This window comes from Carassius auratus, chromosome 1 (assembly GCF_003368295.1).
Source record: "Carassius auratus strain Wakin chromosome 1, ASM336829v1, whole genome shotgun sequence".
Classification (NCBI taxonomy): Eukaryota; Metazoa; Chordata; class Actinopteri; order Cypriniformes; family Cyprinidae; genus Carassius; species Carassius auratus.
Genome location: NC_039243.1, coordinates 7,710,745 through 7,728,205, shown reverse-complemented (window position 1 = coordinate 7,728,205; position 17,461 = coordinate 7,710,745). Strand labels below are relative to the sequence as shown.

The 17,461-nt window shown below is 35.7% G+C and overlaps 2 protein-coding genes across 2 annotated transcripts; one reads left to right on the top strand and one right to left on the bottom strand.

Annotated features, from left to right (window-relative positions):
- The first annotated feature begins 1,467 nt into the window (after positions 1 to 1,467).
- LOC113052161 (CD209 antigen-like protein D) lies at positions 1,468 to 5,227 on the top strand. Its single transcript, XM_026216561.1, has 4 exons — positions 1,468 to 1,680; positions 4,092 to 4,516; positions 4,585 to 4,688; positions 4,982 to 5,227. The coding sequence occupies exons 1-4, from the start codon at positions 1,572 to 1,574 to the stop codon at positions 5,127 to 5,129; spliced, it is 786 nt and encodes a 261-aa protein (XP_026072346.1). The 5' UTR covers positions 1,468 to 1,571; the 3' UTR covers positions 5,130 to 5,227.
- A 7,259-nt stretch (positions 5,228 to 12,486) lies between these two features.
- Positions 12,487 to 13,601, bottom strand: LOC113052632 (CD209 antigen-like protein 2). Its single transcript, XM_026217043.1, has 3 exons — positions 13,176 to 13,601; positions 13,004 to 13,107; positions 12,487 to 12,712 (listed from the first exon to the last, which is right to left on the bottom strand). Exons 1-3 carry the CDS (start codon positions 13,455 to 13,457, stop codon positions 12,565 to 12,567), a joined length of 534 nt encoding a protein of 177 aa, XP_026072828.1. The 5' UTR covers positions 13,458 to 13,601; the 3' UTR covers positions 12,487 to 12,564.
- Positions 13,602 to 17,461: the final 3,860 nt, after the last annotated feature.

Sequence of the window (17,461 nt, the reverse complement as noted above, 5' to 3'; positions counted from 1 at the left end):
GGGTAACACCATAGTAAAAAAAAAAAAAAAACTCCCATCATGCACTGTAGCATGAATAATTCTTGTCACCACTGTTGAGGATCATATGATAAGTGCTCATGTCTAAAATCCTGAACATGTACAATTCCCCCCCCCCAATATTTACACATTACAATAATATTTGTTTAAAAGGAATTTTGTTGTAGTTCAGTAATAGCTGAACCTCATGTAACAAACCAAAGAGAGACACCCTCATGAGGTTCATTTAAATGTTTTACACAAAAGAGCAGTTTAATTTGCAAGTTCAAGCTTTAAATTCAGCAATGTGTTAATACTTACTGTGACACAACTGCAATTGTTTAAAAGCAAATCACTTTTAATAATTGAAAGGGTCAAGCGCCCAACTAAAGCAAACACTGATCTCCATGATGGTGGCATCATTTTAAACAATAAAACATCCGATCCTGTGTAATTCCCAATAACAACAGGTGTTTACAACAGGTGTTTATCACTAACTTTGAGTTCATGAGTGGAACAAAAATATGGCACGACTTTTACTTTCTGACCCCTGGACTTTACATCTCTGTCTGTAATATATCTGCTTGTTTTACACTCGTTGGCCACCAGGTGGTATTGTGAGCAAATGACGTTTCCAGAAAATAACCCTTTTGTGAACCACTTAAAGCTTAAAGCTTCATGAGGCTTCAACTTGCCATCACTACTGATAACTGATCACTATTCATTTTATTAGAAATTACGTTTCAAATAAACCTCTGTAGGTATACCAAAACAAGCGGTTAGCGTGATTTCAAAGGACATTTAAACCATCTCTGATTGGATTATTACATTATATTAACCAATATAATCTATTAGAGCGTGTTGTATTGTTATTGGACATACTGTAACTATGCCTGTGATCATTAAAAAAAACGTGTTCTTTATCCCCGCGAGGAATACGCGGAAGTAAGCGCAATTCCTTTGAAACTATCCACTGCGCATGCGCAAAGCAAGCAGGACGGCACCTTGGGAAATAGTTAGACCTACTACAACAAATAAAGAACAATTGAGAAAACGTAAATTTGATCCATTATTTCGCTTTGGTTTCCTTGTTTATTATATTTCCCGTTTCGAGCTGAAAGCAATGAAACAAACGTCAGTTTTTAATATTTGGTTCATACAGAAAAACAGAAAAACTAAATATTGATTCGTTATTTCGTTTTTTGGTTTTCCAGATTAAATGGAATAATTGAATGATCGGATGATACACGGACCCAGATGTTCTTCACTAATATAGAATCATCATTTAATTAGTCCCTTAATTATCTCATTAACTTTAACTCTTTGAGGACTTGGGATATGACTTGAAGACGTGTTTGTGACTTGAAAGTCCCACCTCTGCATGAGGTTGAATGTACAAAACAAAGTAGCATGGCTCTGCCAAGAGGTTTTAAATGTGACTGAAAGATTTTATGTCAAAGACCATTGCGAAATGAAACCACTTCCGCTGTAGACTTAACACTTTTGAAGATGCTAATAAATGTTTCAAAGACAACACCTCATCTGTGAAGACTTACTGTCCGATACAGTGGATAATGGATTTAGAGGCTATTTATGAAAATGTTGAACACAGAGATATTGGGAGCACAACTGGAGCTCAAACTCAGAGTCACGGCCGGGATGAAAGAAAAGATCTAAAACACAGTAAGAAGAAAAATGCTATAAACTAGAAATGGTTTTGTAGATAGTGTTGCAAATTTGTTTTCAAGCATTTTTTATTTTCCCTTCACTTGGTTTATAAAATAGTAGACACAAGGTTAATTGTTTTGGTTGCACAGTTTTCAGACTCAGGAATGGTGTCTGTTCTGTGCAAAGAATGCCAACTCTGTCACTCCGGAATGGGTGCAAGTCTGTAACAGAAGCGGGAGTGACAGTGGAAGAGCTGCTTTTTGTTATAAGTGGGTTTCAATCATATAATTGTAGCTTTGCGGATGAATAAGGTTGTCGTCATGTTTTTATAATCAGACTCCCTTGTTAATCAGTTGACTGTGAGCAGGATATGCACTGTAAAACTTAAAGTAACTTAACTCAAACGGTTTGAGTAAACAGATATCCTTAAAAACCTGACAAATTAGGTTTATATATTTAAATTTGGTTTACTCAAACCATTTTGTTTTGTACTTGAAGATTTTTTTTTTTAATTGAAGGATTTATTTCGTACTTTAAAGATTTTAGTTTGTACATAGAGGATATTTTTGTCATTGAAGAAATAGGTTTCTTTGTATATGTAAAACGTACTGTATTTGCTTGATAGCTACGTTTTTTATTTGCAGAACAAAATGCATTAGTTTGTGAGTGATGTTTTGTATTTGCAAACCACACAGTGAGCAGAATATGCACTGTAAAACCAGACAAATAACTTGACTCAAACCGTTTAAGTAAACAGATATCTTTAAAAACCTGACAAATTCGGTTTACTCAAACCATTTGAGGCAACCGATTGCCTTAAACCATTTAAGTTTTAAAACTAATAGTTGTGAGTATTCTGAACTTAATTCAGTTGAGTTCACTGAAAGAAGACAAAACATTACAATTAAATAATTAAGTGATTAATTTAGTGATAACTAATCAGAGGTGGGTAATCCAGGAGCCAGAAAGTAAACCTCCTGCCATATTTTTGCTCCACCCATGAACTCAGCAGCTGATTTCATCAGAGGAGGAAACAAGTCATTCCTTTCAAGTCACAAACGAGTCTTGAGTCAAATCCCAAGTCCTCAAAGAGTTAAAGTTAATGAGATAATTAAGTGGCTAATTAAATGATGATTGTGCATTAATGATTAACACCTGCTGTTATTGAGAATTACAGAGGATCAGATGTTGATGTTTTATTGGTTACAATTATGCCACCATCATTGAGATCAGTGTTTGGTTTAGTGGGGCTCTTGACCCTTGACTTGTTACGACAGATCTCTCTCTGTGGCTCTGCATGTGGTGTGGTGAAAAAATAGTTTTGTGAATAACATTGAGCTAGTTTGATTATCATTCAAGCAATGTCTTTTCTTATTTTTCACATTTATAGGTTTTGAATAATCACAGTGAAACGACAGCAATCACCAAAAGAGCGTTGTTCTAATATAAACAGGGAGTTAACTTTAAATTTGCTTGCTTTTTAGACACACACACATATATTAAGAACCAGCATATGAATCTCTACAATGGAGACAATCAACAAAATGCTTCATGTTGCAATACATAAAAGACCTCCATAATGCACTGCAGTAAGAATAATTATTTTCACCACTGTTGAGGATCATGGCTAAATGCCTAATCTCAACCTGCATTTTTGGGTTTTTTCTTTTTACATTCCTTAATATTGAAGCATTATGGTGGCATTTATGTAATGAGATTTCTCTCTTATTTGTGAAAGTGACATACAGTTAATCATGGTGACTCAAACTCAGAATTCATACTCTACATTTATCCCATCCAAAGTGCACACACAGAGCAGTTAACAGACAGCAGTCCCCTCTAACCACTAAGAAACAAATTATTTTATTTAAAATTATAATCAATAAATTTAAATCAAGATCACAATGTCATCAAAAGCATAAATTACCTGCTAGATCAAGATTTGTATCAGCATTGCCCAAACGTTTTCTGTAAAACAATAATGCAATTGCTTAGACACAAATTTACAGAAAATGCTTAAAGGCTCAAGATCTCAACTGAAGCAAATACTCACCACAATTATGGTGGCACAGTTTTTTTCTTCCAGTTGATTTCATCCAAGGCTGTGGTTAAAGTCAGTTGTAGTTCTTGTGTTTCTCTTTTCTTCAGTGATGTTGATTGTTAAAAGCAGGTGTTCATCACTAATGCACAATCTTAATTTAATTAGTTACTTAATTATCTCATTAAATTTAACTCTTTGAGGACTTGGGATTTGACTCAAGACTCGTTTGTGACTTGGAAGGAATGACTTGGTTCCTCCTCTGGTGAGGGGAGGCATGTAACAATACTCATAAAACAAAAAAGGCATGTCTATTTAGACGTAGTAATTTTTTATAAAAATGAATTGTAAATAATTGACACTTGTTTCTTTTGTTCATGTTTGTCAGGAGGAAGTAGATGTTTGGTGTTGATCTCAGTGGGTCTCGGGGTCATTTGTGTTCTTCTGCTGGTCTCCATCATACTGCTGTACATCACCATCACAGCAGAGAGAGACATGACAAAGAGTTACAAGAACACCGTTGAAGAGTTCAATCAAACCATCAACAGCTTACAGCACAATAACAGTGATCTAATGACTGAAAAAAAAAAACTGCAGAAGAACTTCAACTCTTTGAGTCAGAAGAACCTGGTGTTGGAGACCAAAGTCAAAGATCTCTCTGCTGAGAAAAAACAGAGAGATTTTGACTCTTTGAATAAGAAGGGCCTAGTTAATTTGTTCATGTCCACTGAGTTGAAGAGTTGGTCTGACAGCAGACAGTACTGCAGGGATCGTGGAGCTGATCTGGTCATTATCAACACTGAAGAGAAGCAGGTGAGTTTGTGTGAGAGTCTGTTAATGAATGAGAGCAATCACACTTATTCCTGTTGTTCTTCACACAGAGGTTCATATCTTCATTAGTCAGTGAGAGAGTGTGGATTGGTTTGTCTGACAGAGAGAACGAGGGCAACATGAGATGGGTGGATAATTCACCACTGAAACAAGGGTAAGAGCTAAACATCAATGTGTGTTTATTTTAGTCTTTGATTCTCATTATAAAATCACAACCTTCAGAATAAAGCAGAAGAGAAAACTCTTCCACAAACAACACAATCACAATAAAATACATTTTACTGTAAATTATATAAAGAAAACTCTTCTTTCTCTTTTACTTGTCGCTTCTGCTCCAGCTTCTGTACTACTTTAGTTTACTCTTGAAACATACTATTATACTGAGTATTGTTGATTTTCATAAATTTGTGCTCCTGGAAATCTGAACATTTGATACATTTTGTTCAGGTTTTGGTTCAAAGGTGAGCCAAACAACGCTAACAATGAGGACTGTATTGAAATGAATGTTAATAGAGAGAAGCTGGTATGGTCACCACTGAACAGCTGGAATGATCTTTCATGCTCTGAGAAGAAAAAGGGGATTTGTGAGAAATAGGTTTCAACCCATCTTCTGGTTGTGCTTTTCTTTTCTAATATAATAATTCTTATTGTAAGCGCATAAGTTCTGATTGAGGTATGTGCCTTTATAACAAATATAAGAACAGCTGGATTTTATTATTTTTTTTTTAAAGACTATGCAAAAATGTAATTATTTTCTTATGGCTATAATAATCTTTATTTCTCATGATGTAAATTCAGGTGATCTGGGACACAAAACCTCTGATGTGTTCATGTTTTTCTCATGTTGTTATACTTTATATTGGTGATGATAATCAATTATCAAGTTAGATAAACTGATAAACCTATTTCTAATCTATCTATCTATAATCTGACTGTTTCTAATCTATCTATCTATCTATCTATCTATCTATCTATCTATCTATCTATCTATCTATCTATCTATCTATCTATCTATCTATCTATAATCTGACTGTTTCTAAACTATCTATCTATCTATCTATAATCTGTCTGTTTCTAATCTATCTATCTATCTATCTATCTATAATCTGTTTCTAATCTATCTATCTATCTATCTATCTATCTATCTATCTATCTATCTATCTATCTATCTATCTATCTATCTATCTATCTATAATCTGTTTCTAATCTATCTATCTATCTATCTATCTATCTATCTATCTATCTATCTATCTATCTATCTATCTATAATCTGTCTGTTTCTAATCTATCTATCTATCTATCTATCTATCTATCTATCTATCTATCTATCTATCTATCTATCTATCTATAATCTGTCTGTTTCTAATCTATCTATCTATCTATCTATCTATCTATCTATCTATCTATCTATCTATCTATCTATCTATCTATCTATCTATCTATCTATAATCTGTTTCTAATCTATCTATCTATCTATCTATCTATCTATAATCTGTTTCTAATCTATCTATCTATCTATCTATCTATCTATCTATCTATCTATCTATCTATCTATCTATCTATCTATCTATCTATAATCTGTCTTTTTCTAAACTATCTATCTATCTATCTATCTATCTATCTATCTATCTATCTATCTATCTATCTATCTATCTTCATAGCAACACACTAGCAACTATCCAAACCAACCTAGAAACCACCTAGGGTATCCTAGCAACCTCATACCAAAATCTTAGCAACCACCCCGGGTACCCTAGCAACCACATAGCAACACCTTAGCAACCATCCTAGATACCCTAGCAACCGCATAGCAACACCCTAGCAACCATCCCAGATACACTAGCAACCGCATAGCAACACCTTAGCAACCACTCAGGGTACCCTAGCAACCGCATAGCAACACCCTAGCAACCATCCCAGATACCCTAGCAACCGCATAGCAACACCTTAGCAACCACTCAGGGTACCCTAGCAACTGCATAGCAACACCCTAGCAACCATCCCAGATACCCTAGCAACCGCATAGCAACACCTTAGCAACCACTCAGGGTACCCTAGCAACCGCATAGCAACACCCTAGCAACCATCCCAGATACCCTAGCAACCGCATAGCAACACCTTAGCAACCACTCAGGGTACCCTAGCAACACCATAGCAACACCCTAGCAACCATCCCAGATACCATAGCAACACCTTAGCAACCACTCAGGGTACCCTAGCAACCGCATATCAACACCCTAACAACCATCCCAGATACCCTAGCAACCATCCCAGATACCATAGCAACACCATAGCAACCACTCAGGGTACCCTAGCAACACCATAGCAACACCCTAGCAACCATCCCAGATACCATAGCAACCGCATAGCAACTCCTTAGCAACCACTCAGGGTACCCTAGCAACGGCATAGCAACACCCTAGCAACCATCCCAGATACCATAGCAACCGCATAGCAACATCTTAGCAACCACTCAGGGTACCCTAGCAACCGCATAGCAGCACCTTAGCAACCACTCCTGGGGACCCTAGATCTATCTATCTATCTATCTATCTATCTATCTATCTATCTATCTATCTATATCAGACTGAAAACCATCAAACTTAAAACTTTTTAAACTTCTTAAACTTTTCAATCTTTTCAAACTTTTCTAACTTTTCTAACTTTTTCAGACTTTCTGGTCAGGCTTTCTCAAGCCAACTTAAAGTTTGTCTTGACGAACTTCTTTATCAGTTATTAATAAGTGGAGCTGGTGATGCTGTTTGTGGGTTGTTTAATCAGATCTTGAGAGATTTCATGTATTTTATTTCAGTTGATTTCATCTAAGTCTGTGTCTGAAGTCAGTTGTAGTAGTTCTTGTGTTTCTGTTTGCTTCAGTGATTCTGTTTGTTAACAGCAGCTGTTCATCACTAATTCTCAATCAGCACTTAGTTAATCACTTAATTACTTAAATGCAAAGTTTTAAAACTTACATGGTTTAAATCAAGGCAATCTGTTTACTCAAACGGTTTGAGTAAAGTTTACTTATCAGGTTTTACAGTGCTATTTCTTTTGTCTGTTTTCTTAATTGCAGAATATTTATCATGTGCATCCAGTCCTTCGTGCTATCTTTGCTGTAAACTGGTTTAAAGGGACAGAAGTGAGAGACTTATTTACCCTCATTTGATAAAACTGTTTTGAAAAAAAATATTTTACATTTAGAAATTTCTAGAATATCTGTTTCGGGTTTTTTGTTAGTGTAAAAACTTTCCAAAATAAAAAAGTAAGTAAGTGAAATTTTCACTTATTTTTCCCAAGATCTTGAAGTGTTCCTGTAGCTCAGTGGTAGAACATTGCATTAGCAAGTGTAAGGTTGTGTGTTCGATTCCCCGGGAACACATGATAGGTGAAAATTGTTAGCCTGAATGCACTGTAAGTTGCTTTGGATAAAAGTGTCTGCTAAATACATTAATTTAATATTATTTAATTAAATTTTACTCAATAGAATGTACTTATTATTATTTAATTTTTTTTACTTAACTTAGTTAAGTAGATTTACTTAATTTCCAAATGTGTTAAATTTACTTGAAAAATGTTTGTGCAAAAACTTGCCAAATAAAAATTAAGTAAATTTACTTATTACTTTTTTCAGTGTAGAGTCAAGGTATGCATTCACCTTGAACACTTCATCTTTGTTTCCAAATGCAATGACTTCAGTTTTTTCCTTATTTAACTGAAGATAGTTATGGCACATCCAACTATTAATTTCATCAATGCATTGGCAGAGGGAGTCAATGGGGCTGTAGTCATTTGGAGATAAGGCTAGGTAAATCTGGGTAACATCAGCTTAGCTGTGGTAGGCAATTTGGTTCTTTCTCATTATTTGACTTAGTGGAAGCATATACAGGCTAAACAAGAGCAGTGCAATAATTGAGCCTTGTGGGACTCCGCATGTCATGGACGTCCACTTAGACTTATGCTCTCCTAGACTCACATAATAGCCTCTCCCTTCTAAGTATGACATAAACCATTTGAGTACCATCCCAGAAAGCCAGACCCAGTTTTCCAGTCTCTCTAGTAGTATGTTATGATCGACTGTGTCAAACGCAGCACTGAGATCTAGCAATACCAGCACCGATATTTTGCCTGAGTCACAATTTAAGCGAATATCATTTATTATCCTAATGAGTGCTGTCTCTGTGCTTTGAAGCGGTTGGAAACCAGATTGAAAATTATTTAGGTATCCATTTGAGTTTAAGTATTTGTTCAGCTGATTAAAAACGACCTTTTCTATAATTTTGCCTATAAAAGGAAGATTAGATATTGGTCTAAAATTGCTCAAAATTGTGTTATCAAGATTGGTCTTTTTCAGGAGGGGCTTAAAAACTGCAGTTTTTAGGGAGTTTGGAAATGTCCCAGAAAGAAGTGAGGCATTCACCACTTCTAAGAGATCTGCTTCTAAGCAGTCAAGCACACTTTTGAAAAAAGATGTGGGAAGTGTGTCAAGACAACATGTTGACGATTTTAGTTGCTGCACTATGTCTTCCAGAATTTTGCTATCAATTGTTTAAAAAATAGGCATACCGTAAAACTTCAAATAATAGCCGAGTCCCAAATAGACACCTGTCTCTTTTAAACGCCTGGTGTGACGACAGGTTTGGGTAAATAAAGGCCGGTCTCAAATAGAGACCTGGTCTGTTTTTTTTAGTAGTGGGTTGTATTTGATCTTCTCAAACCCGTCAGATCGTCTGTTCTATGTTTTGATTAGATTTCACGTGACAGACACAACAACAGTTCATGAACGACTCACTATGGCAACATAATAAAGAGGTTAACGAACTTTCTTTTAGTCTTCAGTTTTTCTTAATTCTCTCAATACCTCCATGGAGACAAAAATAAATAAGTATGATTTGACATTTTAAGCTGACAGTTTTCAAATTTGCCGAACAAAATTCAGGATAAGCAGCGACATTTCTCGGTTGATCCAAAGAGAGCTGGATACGGAGCGGCTGAAAAATTCCTTTAAGGTATGCTTGCGCGTGTGTGTGTGTTCGAGGGAGAAAGAGGAGATAATATATTTCATTAACTTCGGGGTGTTATCCTAGGTATGTGGCCTGACAGTAGCTTCTGATGGAAGTGAGGATCACCTTATCCATTGTTTCAAAGAGGGAGAGCCGTGCGCATCTGGGCGAGAGCTGTGTTTAGTGCAAGCAAGGTAGGCAGAGTTAGCGGAGGCTGGAGAGGGAGAAGTGGAGGAGAGAGACGTGGATGAGGAATTCACCAATGAACTTGTAATTGAGGATCGCAGGGATGATGATAGTGATGAATAGAGTATTTTTCTATCACATGATTGCAGTTGTTTTACAGGTTAGCCTAACTTTCATTCTTTCTTATTGATATGTTTCGGGCAAGAAGTTCATATGCTCGATGGATTTTAGAGGTAATATTGTTCTGCCCATTGCTGTCACATCGTTTCGTTTTTTTATGCTGCCAATAATCTAAGACATTTCTTACACTAAATTATTTGTTAAACACATACGTTTAGGGGTAAGTTAACTTGTATTGTTCTGCCCATCGCGGTCACATAGTTTTGTTTTTTTAGGATTATTTTTTTAAGCTGGCAATAGCCAAATACATTTCTTACATTTAAATGATTTGTTAAACACATTGAAATTAATTATATATAAAACGTAATATAATGTGGTAACCTCCTACTGTCATGCTTGAACATCTCAACGCTAAATTAAAGGCCTGTCTCTTATAGACACCTGTCTCAAATACAAGCCGGTGCAGTTCGGTGATTTGGGTAAATAGAAGCCCGGGCTATTATTTGAAGTTTTACGGTAGTATCTTTTTGATATTTTGGCCGAATCTGTCTGACCTCTGCATTACTTGAGGATGTGCTAATCGCTTTCCTGATATTTATGATCTTCTCAGGAAAGAAAGAAGCAAACTCATTGCATTTGCTGTCTGATAGCATATCACTGGGAATCTGACTTGGGGGGTTTGTCAGTCTCTCAACAGTGACAAAAAGATTACGAGTGTTATTTAAGTTACTGTTTATAAGGTTTGAGCTGTGGCTAGTTTCACATTAAAAGCATGAAGGCTGTCTTTATAGATGCTATAGTGAATTTCAAGTTTCGTCTTCCTCCACATCCGCTCGGCTTTTCTGCATTGTCTTTTCATAGTCTGAACTGCTGTTGATCTTCTCCAAACTGATTTCTCTCTGTCTGTTTTCTTACTGACTATTATTGGAGCAATATCATCAATAACATTCTTAACTTTTGAGTTGAAGGAATCAAGGAGAATATCAACAGAGTCTGCAGAAATGCTTGGTGTTAAAGATATAGCCTCCATAAATAGTACACTTGTGTTCTCGTTTATGCATCTCCTTCTGACAGAGACAGATCTAGATTCAGTGGTAGCAGAGATCAATATATCAAAGAAAATACTGAAGTGATCAGATAGTGCTATGTCCTTAATAACAATGGATGAAATGTTTAGACCCCTACTGATGATTAGATCCAGAGTGTGTCCACCTTTGTGTGTGGGTCCATGCACATGCTGAGTCAAGTCAAAAGTGTTTAGAACCGTTATCATTTCTTTTGTAGTTTTGTTTTCTGCATTATCTATGTGAATATTAAAATCCCCTGCTATTGCAAAACAGTCAAACTCTGAGGAAATCATTGATAACATTTCTGTGACCTCTTCAACAAAGGCTGGAGAGTATTTTGGAGGCCTGTAAGTAATAATAAACAGAATGCATGGAGCACCTTTCAGCACAATCCCTAGATATTCAAAGGACAAGTACTGACCAAATGACACTTGCTTGCATTGATAGACATCTTTAAATAGAGCAGCTACACCCCCACCTCTCCTAACAGTCCTGCAGACACTCATGTAAGTGAAGTTAGGAGGGGCTGCTTCATTTAGGATTGTTGCACTGCAGCTGTCTTCTAGCCATGTTTCATTTAGAAACATAAAATCCAGATTGTTTGTGGTTATAAAGTCATTGATTAGAAATGATTTATTTTTTAGTGAGCGAATGTTTAAAAGTGCTAACTTGATGGCAGTGCTTGGTGTCTTTACATCAATCTTAGTTTGATGCATAATAGGCCGCAGATTAGATGAGTTTGCCCTTCGGCTTGAGATGGCCTTAGACTTTCTATCACGTGATAAAACTGAAATAGAGAAAGCTACAGGCACACTGGGTTCCTGCTTGGTCTGTAAGCATTTGTGAATGTTGCTGCTATTATAGCGGGGACCCGACACATATCACTGAGAGCTGCTATCAGTTGTTTTTGGTTCACCTTCAGCAGATAGAGGGTTTGGGCCCTGGCGTTGTGGCAGCGGTCGGAGAGCTCTCATAGGAACAGGGCCCACAGGCTTTGGTGGTTGGGGGGCCCGCCGTTTTTTTGTTGATATCTGCGGGCTAGCAGCAAATGAGTGAGAGAGTTTAGTCCCAACATACACCAATTCCTCCATTTTCTGTGAGAAGCACAGAAGTGGAGATGCTGGAGAGAGGGATAATGTGTCTGGTGAGATGGGCTGTGTCTCTGGTGTTTCCGGTGGCTGTGATGTGTTTTAATTATGTGTGATGTGTGAATTAATTAAATCTCAAATAAAAATAACAATGCAGTTTACTATGGTAACTGGCAAATTTATTCAAAGAAAAAGCAATTACAGACACTCAATATCAGAATAAGAAAGTGAATAAGAGTAATCTGGACTCTTTAGATTTCTGTAGTTTACTGTGATTGTCTCCTCAACTCTTCAGATCAACAAATGAGATCATGATAACAGCTGAACTAAGATCATATTGATAGAGTTTGATGTGATGGAGCAAAACATGAACACAGAGGTTTTGTGTCCCAGATTACCCGAATTCACACCGTGAGAAATAAAGATTATTATAGCAATAAGTAAAAACAAAAACAAATTTAAGATCTACTTTTTTTTTTAAAGGCAGGAAGCTTAATCAGAACTCATGTGTTCACAATGAGAATGATTACATTAGATAATAAATGCAAAACCACAGGATGTGATGGATCCTATTTCTCACAAATCCCCCTTTTCTTCGCAGAGCATGAATGATCATTCCAGCTGTTCAGTGGTGACCATCCCGTCTTCTTTCTATTATAATTCAGTTCAATACAGTCCTCATTGTAAGCGTTGTTTGGCTCACCTTTGAGCCAAAACCTGAACAAAATGTATCAAATGTTCAGATTTTCAGAAGCACAAATTAATGAATAAAAAATACTCAGTTTATTAGCATGTTTCAAGATTAAATTAAAGTAGAAGATGGAGTAGAAGCATAAAATAGAAGAGATAAGCAGAGTTTTCTTTATAGAATTTACAGTAAAACGTCTTTGGTTGTAGTTGCGTTGTTTGTGGATGTTTTATCTTCTGCTTTAATCTGAAGGTTGTGATTTTATAATGGTAATCATAAAGACCGAACTAAAATAATACACAGTGATTTTTAGCACTTACCCTTGTTTCAGTGTTGAATTATCCACCCATGTCATGACGCCCTCGTTCTCTGTGTCAGACAAACCAATCCACACTCTCTCACTGACTAATGAAGATATGAACCTCTGTGTGAAGAACAACAGGAATAAGTGTGATTGCTCTCATTCATTAACAGACTCTCACACAAACTCACCTGCTTCTCTTCAGTGTTGATAATGACCAGATCAGCTCCACGATCCCTGCAGTACTGTCTGCTGTCAGACCAGCTCTTCAACTCAGTGGACATGAAGAAACAAACTGGACCCTTCTTATTCAAAGAGTCAAAATCTCTCTGTAACTGGTTTTTCTCAGCAGTGAGATCTTTAACTTTGGTCTCCAGCTCCAGGTTCTTCTGTGTTAGATCAGTGTGTTTGTCCTGTAAGCTGTTGATGGTTTGATTGAACTCTTCAACTGTGTTCTTGTAACTCTTTATCATGTCTCTCTCTGCTGTGATGGTGATGTACAGCAGTATGATGAAGACCAGCAGAAGAACACAAATGAGCCCGAGACCCACTGAGATCAACACCAAACATCTACTTCCTCCTGACAAACATGAACAAAACACAGATATCTGTTAACTAGTGATGGGAAGATGAAGCCTCATGAAGCTTTAAGCTTTTCAGCCAAGTGGTTCACAAAAGGGTTAATTTCTGGAAACTCAATTTGCTCACAATACCACCTGGTGGCCAACGAGTGTAAAACAAGCAGATATATTACAGACAGAGGTGTAAAGTACAGGGGTCAGAAAGTAAAAGTCCTGCCATATTTTTGTTCCACCCATGAACTCAGCAGCTGATTTCATCAGAGGAGGAAACAAGTCATTCCTTTCAAGTCACACACTAGTCTCAAGTCAAATCCCAAATCATCAAATAGTTAAAGTCAATTAGCTAATTAAGAGACTAATTAAATGATGATTGTGCATTAGTGATGAACACCTGCCATTATTGTGCATTACAGAGGATCAGATGTTGATGATTGGTTAAACTGATGCCACCATCATGGAGATCAGTGTTTGCTTCAGTTGGGCTCTTGACCTTTGGCTTCTCTGTGTTAGATATTTTTCTGTAAAAGTACATGTGCTGTTGTAAATCAGTGCAGTGCAGAAAACTGTTATTAGCTGGCTTTACATGATGAAGTAATTATTAGGCATCAGCCTGTTTTTTTCCAAAATAACTTTATTTCATTTAACATATGTTCAGTTTTCAAATAACCTACCTTGTGGATTATAATGAATTAATTTGAAATCTAATCTATGTAATGGATATACATTTTTGAAACCTTGTCCTAATAAAACGCAAAGACATCATGACCCAGCATATGAATCTCAACAATGGTGACAACCAACAACACGCTTCAAGCTGAAGTGCATGCTGGGTAACACCATAGTAAAAAAAAAAAAAAAAACTCCCATCATGCACTGTAGCATGAATAATTCTTGTCACCACTGTTGAGGATCATATGATAAGTGCTCATGTCTAAAATCCTGAACATGTACAATTCCCCCCCCCCCAATATTTACACATTACAATAATATTTGTTTAATAGGAATTTTGTTGTAGTTCAGTAATAGCTGAACCTCATGTAACAAACCAAAGAGAGACACCCTCATGAGGTTCATTTAAATGTTTTACACAAAAGAGCAGTTTAATTTGCAAGTTCAAGCTTTAAATTCAGCAATGTGTTAATACTTACTGTGACACAACTGCAATTGTTTAAAAGCAAATCACTTTTAATAATTGAAAGGGTCAAGCGCCCAACTAAAGCAAACACTGATCTCCATGATGGTGGCATCATTTTAAACAATAAAACATCCGATCCTGTGTAATTCCCAATAACAACAGGTGTTTACAACAGGTGTTTATCACTAACTTTGAGTTCATGAGTGGAACAAAAATATGGCACGACTTTTACTTTCTGACCCCTGTACTTTACACCTCTGTCTGTAATATATCTGCTTGTTTTACACTCGTTGGCCACCAGGTGGTATTGTGAGCAAATGACGTTTCCAGAAAATAACCCTTTTGTGAACCACTTAAAGCTTAAAGCTTCATGAGGCTTCAACTTGCCATCACTACTGATAACTGATCACTATTCATTTTATTAGAAATTACGTTTCAAATAAACCTCTGTAGGTAATCTACTATTGTTTTGGTATGTTTTTGTAAATATATTATAAAATATGCAAACAATAACATTTTGAAAAAGTAAATAGAAATTTAAAAGTAAAATGGAAACATTGATATTTCACTCTTATAAATATTTGTATGTGACGGTTCTCATTTCCACATAATGACAATATTAACAACACCATCTTCAAAACCATTTTTACTTTCAAGTATTTTTCTTCTTACTGTGCTTGAGATCTTTTCTTTCATCCCGGCCGTGACTCAGAGTTTGAGCTCCAGTTGTGCTCCCAATATCTCTGTGTTCAACATTTTCATAAATAGCCTCTAAATCCATTATCCACTGTATCGGACAGTAAGTCTTCACAGATGAGGTGTTGTCTTTGAAACATTTATTAGCATCTTCAAAAGTGTTAAGTCTACAGCGGAAGTGGTTTCATTTCGCAATGGTCTTTGACATAAAATCTTTCAGTCACATTTAAAACCTCTTGGCAGAGCCATGCTACTTTGTTTTGTACATTCAACCTCATGCAGAGGTGGGACTTTCAAGTCACAAACACGTCTTCAAGTCATATCCCAAGTCCTCAAAGAGTTAAAGTTAATGAGATAATTAAGGGACTAATTAAATGATGATTCTATATTAGTGAAGAACATCTGGGTCCGTGTATCATCCGATCATTCAATTATTCCATTTAATCTGGAAAACCAAAAAACGAAATAACGAATCAATATTTAGTTTTTCTGTTTTTCTGTATGAACCAAATATTAAAAACTGACGTTTGTTTCATTGCTTTCAGCTCGAAACGGGAAATATAATAAACAAGGAAACCAAAGCGAAATAATGGATCAAATTTACGTTTTCTCAATTGTTCTTTATTTGTTGTAGTAGGTCTAACTATTTCCCACGGTGCCGTCCTGCTTGCTTTGCGCATGCGCAGTGGATAGTTTCAAAGGAATTGCGCTTACTTCCGCGTATTCCTCGCGGGGATAAAGAACACGTTTTTTTTAATGATCACAGGCATAGTTACAGTATGTCCAATAACAATACAACACGCTCTAATAGATTATATTGGTTAATATAATGTAATAAACCAATCAGAGATGGTTTAAATGTCCTTTGAAATCACGCTAACCGCTTGTTTTGGTATGTGAGGCATTTTAAGTAGATCATTAATTAAAACATTTATATTAGCAGATTATTTTATTAATAATGAGATCAACAAAAGCAATCAAAACGATATATATATATATATATATATATATATATATATATATATATATATATATATATATATATATATATATATATATATATATATTCGTTTTGGTTTTAGGACAGCTTTGATTAAAAGATTTGATCTACTTCAAACGTTGACTACTTTATACACACACACACACACACAAACACACACACACAGAGAGAGAGAGAGAGAGAGAGAGAGAGAGAGAGAGAGAACAAGTAGTTAGAATATAAATATTTAGAATATATAAAGAAAGTGTTTTTTTTAATCTTAAGTAGGCTAGATAGAAAACAAACAGAGAGCAAGTAGAGGGTCAAGCGTTTTCTTTATTTAAATGCAAACATGTAAACAAATATGTACAAAATTATGTGAAGTTACATATTTACATTATTTTTACAGTTACATTGTGTGACATAGGTAAGTAGTAGTTTTCAGATGTGAATGGGTGGGGGTATTTTTTTTACATCATCAAACCAAAGTAACAGCAAGCGTAGACTTATGTATCATTCCTGAATCCTGATATGAATCAGTCTTTGAAAGACCTATTATTATAGACAGTTCAGTGACAAATTATTAAACACAGACACTTGAATTTATTCCTGAAAGAATCTGAATCTCAGACAAATAGATTGAATAAAAGGCTTCTTTATTAACACAGTGACTTACCGACACCTAGTGGCGATATTACTTTCAGAAGTATCGTAAAGTAGGCCTATCATTTAATTTTGTCATTACATATTTCTGTGTTAAAAATGTTGTATTAAACATTAATCTCATTTCATTATACAGTTGTAATTGCTATGTAAAGGCATGTCTGATCAGCATTAAACTGTAAACAGGCCTAATAATACATCTAAAATCAACCTCAGACGCAGCTATCTCTGAAGGCTTAATTAATACTGATTTAATTATTACATGTATTCCAATTTAACATTATCATCATCATTAAGAATTTAACATTAAGGATGAGATAAATACAAACCCGATTCTCAAAAAGTTGGGACGCTGTACAAATTGTGAGTAAAAAAGGAATGGAATAATTTACAAATCTGATAAACTTATATTCTATTCACAGT

What these genes read in the sequence shown, in the direction of transcription:
- LOC113052161 (XM_026216561.1), top strand. Translation starts at nt 1,572, where the DNA reads ATGGATTTAGAGGCTATTTATGAAAATGTTGAACACAGAGATATTGGG. An exon ending in AAGAAAAGATCTAAAACACA is followed by an intron (nt 1,681 to 4,091) that starts GTAAGAAGAAAA and finishes CATGTTTGTCAG; the next exon opens with GAGGAAGTAGATGTTTGGTG. An exon ending in AATTCACCACTGAAACAAGG is followed by an intron (nt 4,689 to 4,981) that starts GTAAGAGCTAAA and finishes CATTTTGTTCAG; the next exon opens with GTTTTGGTTCAAAGGTGAGC.
- LOC113052632 (XM_026217043.1), bottom strand. Translation starts at nt 13,457, where the DNA reads ATGATAAAGAGTTACAAGAACACAGTTGAAGAGTTCAATCAAACCATC. An exon ending in TCAACACTGAAGAGAAGCAG is followed by an intron (nt 13,108 to 13,175) that starts GTGAGTTTGTGT and finishes TTCTTCACACAG; the next exon opens with AGGTTCATATCTTCATTAGT. An exon ending in AATTCAACACTGAAACAAGG is followed by an intron (nt 12,713 to 13,003) that starts GTAAGTGCTAAA and finishes CATTTTGTTCAG; the next exon opens with GTTTTGGCTCAAAGGTGAGC.